Raw genomic sequence first — 2,175 nt, forward strand, 5'->3', positions numbered from 1 at the left:
TAATCATAATCATCATAATAATGATAATAATAGAGAAAAATGACTCACTATCAAATCATAGTTACAAGGTCATTTTGCCTTGAGATCGAACTAGGGACCTGGAATTTAAAGTCAAAAGCCGTTTCCAACCCTTAGCATCAACATTTTCGTTGTCCTTTTTTTGTCTAAATGGATGATGATTGGGTTTGAGCGACATTATATTGGCTATGTTTAAACATATCAACAAAACTTAGATACACCTTTCCGGAAACAGCTAGGATATTCTTTACGTGTACATAAATCAATGAGTACATGTTATTTTGTAAGAAAGCGAGAAAGACCAAGTAAAAACGAAAATATAATATGTTTTAAAAGGCGTGAAGATATATTATGATACAAAATGAGCCAGACAAAGTTTTGGCACCTAAATTCTATATTAAATATAATCAGGTTTATATTTGGACTTTCTTTAGTGTTTTGGATTATTTTTTACGGTGGGAAAAATATGTCGCAAAAAGAAATTCGTAATGAAAAATTTGATATTTGCATTGTTGGGGCAGGTCTTTCTGGTGCAGTCATAGCCGAAAGATATGCAGCTACATCAAATAAGACAATACTTGTAATTGAAAAACGCAACCATATTGGAGGAAACTGTTATGACTACATTGATAATGAAACAGGTATAAGGGTGTCAAAATATGGCATTCACATTTTTCATACAAATTATGAACATGTATGGTCTTATGTTCAACAATTTAGCAAATGGATTCCATTTGAATTTAAGGTGCAATCATATGTGCAAGGTAAACACGTGCCTTTACCGGTGAATATTGACACTGTTAATTCCTTGTTTGGCCTTAACATCACAACAGTAAAACAAATGGACAATTGGTTAGAAAATGAACAAGTTCATTTTGATCACGCGCCAAGTAATTCTGAAGAAGTGGCTTTATCGAGAGTTGGGAGAAAATTATACGAATTAATTTTTAAACCATATACTATTAAACAGTGGAATAAATCACCAGCAGAGCTCGATCCTTCTGTATTAGCACGTATTCCGGTTCGACATGATTGGGAAAACCGATATTTTACAGATGCTCATCAGGCATTACCGGCAAATGGTTACACATATATCTTTCAGACAATGCTTCATTCTAAAAATATCAAGGTAAAATTAAATACAGATTTCTTTGCTGTAAAACATTTCTTACAGTGCGGGAAAACGTATTTCACCGGTCCTATTGACGCATATTACAGTGACTTTGGTTTAAAACCACTTGAATATAGATCATTAATGTTCAAAAGGGTCGTTATAAAGAACATAGACCATCATCAGCCAACAAGCATGGTTACCCATCCGAGCATCATTACAAATTACACACGGATAATAGAATACAAATGGTTGCCAAACCAATTGTATAAGTCAAATGACACTGTTTTGCTCATTGAAAAATCATCAGATCATGGTGAACCTTACTATCCTATCCCAAACGATGACAATAAAATTCTTTACAAAAAGTACCAAGCCTTAGCTAGAAAGGAACACAATGTGTATTTTGTTGGAAGGTTGGCAAACTACAAATATTTCAACATGGACGAGGCGATAAAGAATGCACTTTACTTTTTCAATAGAACAAGATGAATTTACTATTGATTTGTACTCGAAACGAAATAAAACTAACCATACTTCGTTCTTGGAATGATTTATATTGCAAGAACTGATTAAAATAGCTATCTTAATATGATGGCTGTAAATAATTTTGAAATATTTCAATACACATGGACCAAAAAAGGAAACAGAGATACAGATATTTTGTATAATATTTTTCACGTTATGTGTATTGGTGTGTATGTGTGGGGGAATCGTCGATTAATTTAGGACTTCCCGACGTGATCACAATGTAAATATGCTTAAAACTACTTCTTTTTTAATTAACCTGTTAAAAATTATCAAACCAAACAGTCCTATATGTAATCGAATACTCAGCGTATATTTGTATTTTACAGTGCCATCGTTTGCTGCGTATATCGATCTTACATTCAATAATAATGAACATACGAAGATAGCACTAGTCAACATAATTGTGCCAAATTCCGAAATCTTCATTTTTAAAATTCAGCATTTGGGCCTAAAATAGTATATTTTAAGTTGAAGAACATTTTTTGACAAAAAAATACAAATGTTGCACGAGAATG

At 32.5% G+C, this 2,175-nt stretch overlaps 1 protein-coding gene across 1 annotated transcript; it reads left to right on the forward strand.

Moving 5' to 3' along the window:
- The first annotated feature begins 254 nt into the window (after positions 1–254).
- On the forward strand, positions 255–2,175 carry LOC132745517 (UDP-galactopyranose mutase-like). Its single transcript, XM_060734468.1, has one exon. It carries the CDS (start codon positions 380–382, stop codon positions 1,619–1,621), a length of 1,242 nt encoding a protein of 413 aa, XP_060590451.1. The 5' UTR covers positions 255–379; the 3' UTR covers positions 1,622–2,175.

This window comes from Ruditapes philippinarum, unplaced genomic scaffold (assembly GCF_026571515.1).
Source record: "Ruditapes philippinarum isolate M1 unplaced genomic scaffold, ASM2657151v2 ctg246_1_1_1_1, whole genome shotgun sequence".
NCBI lineage: Eukaryota > Metazoa > Mollusca > Bivalvia > Venerida > Veneridae > Ruditapes > Ruditapes philippinarum.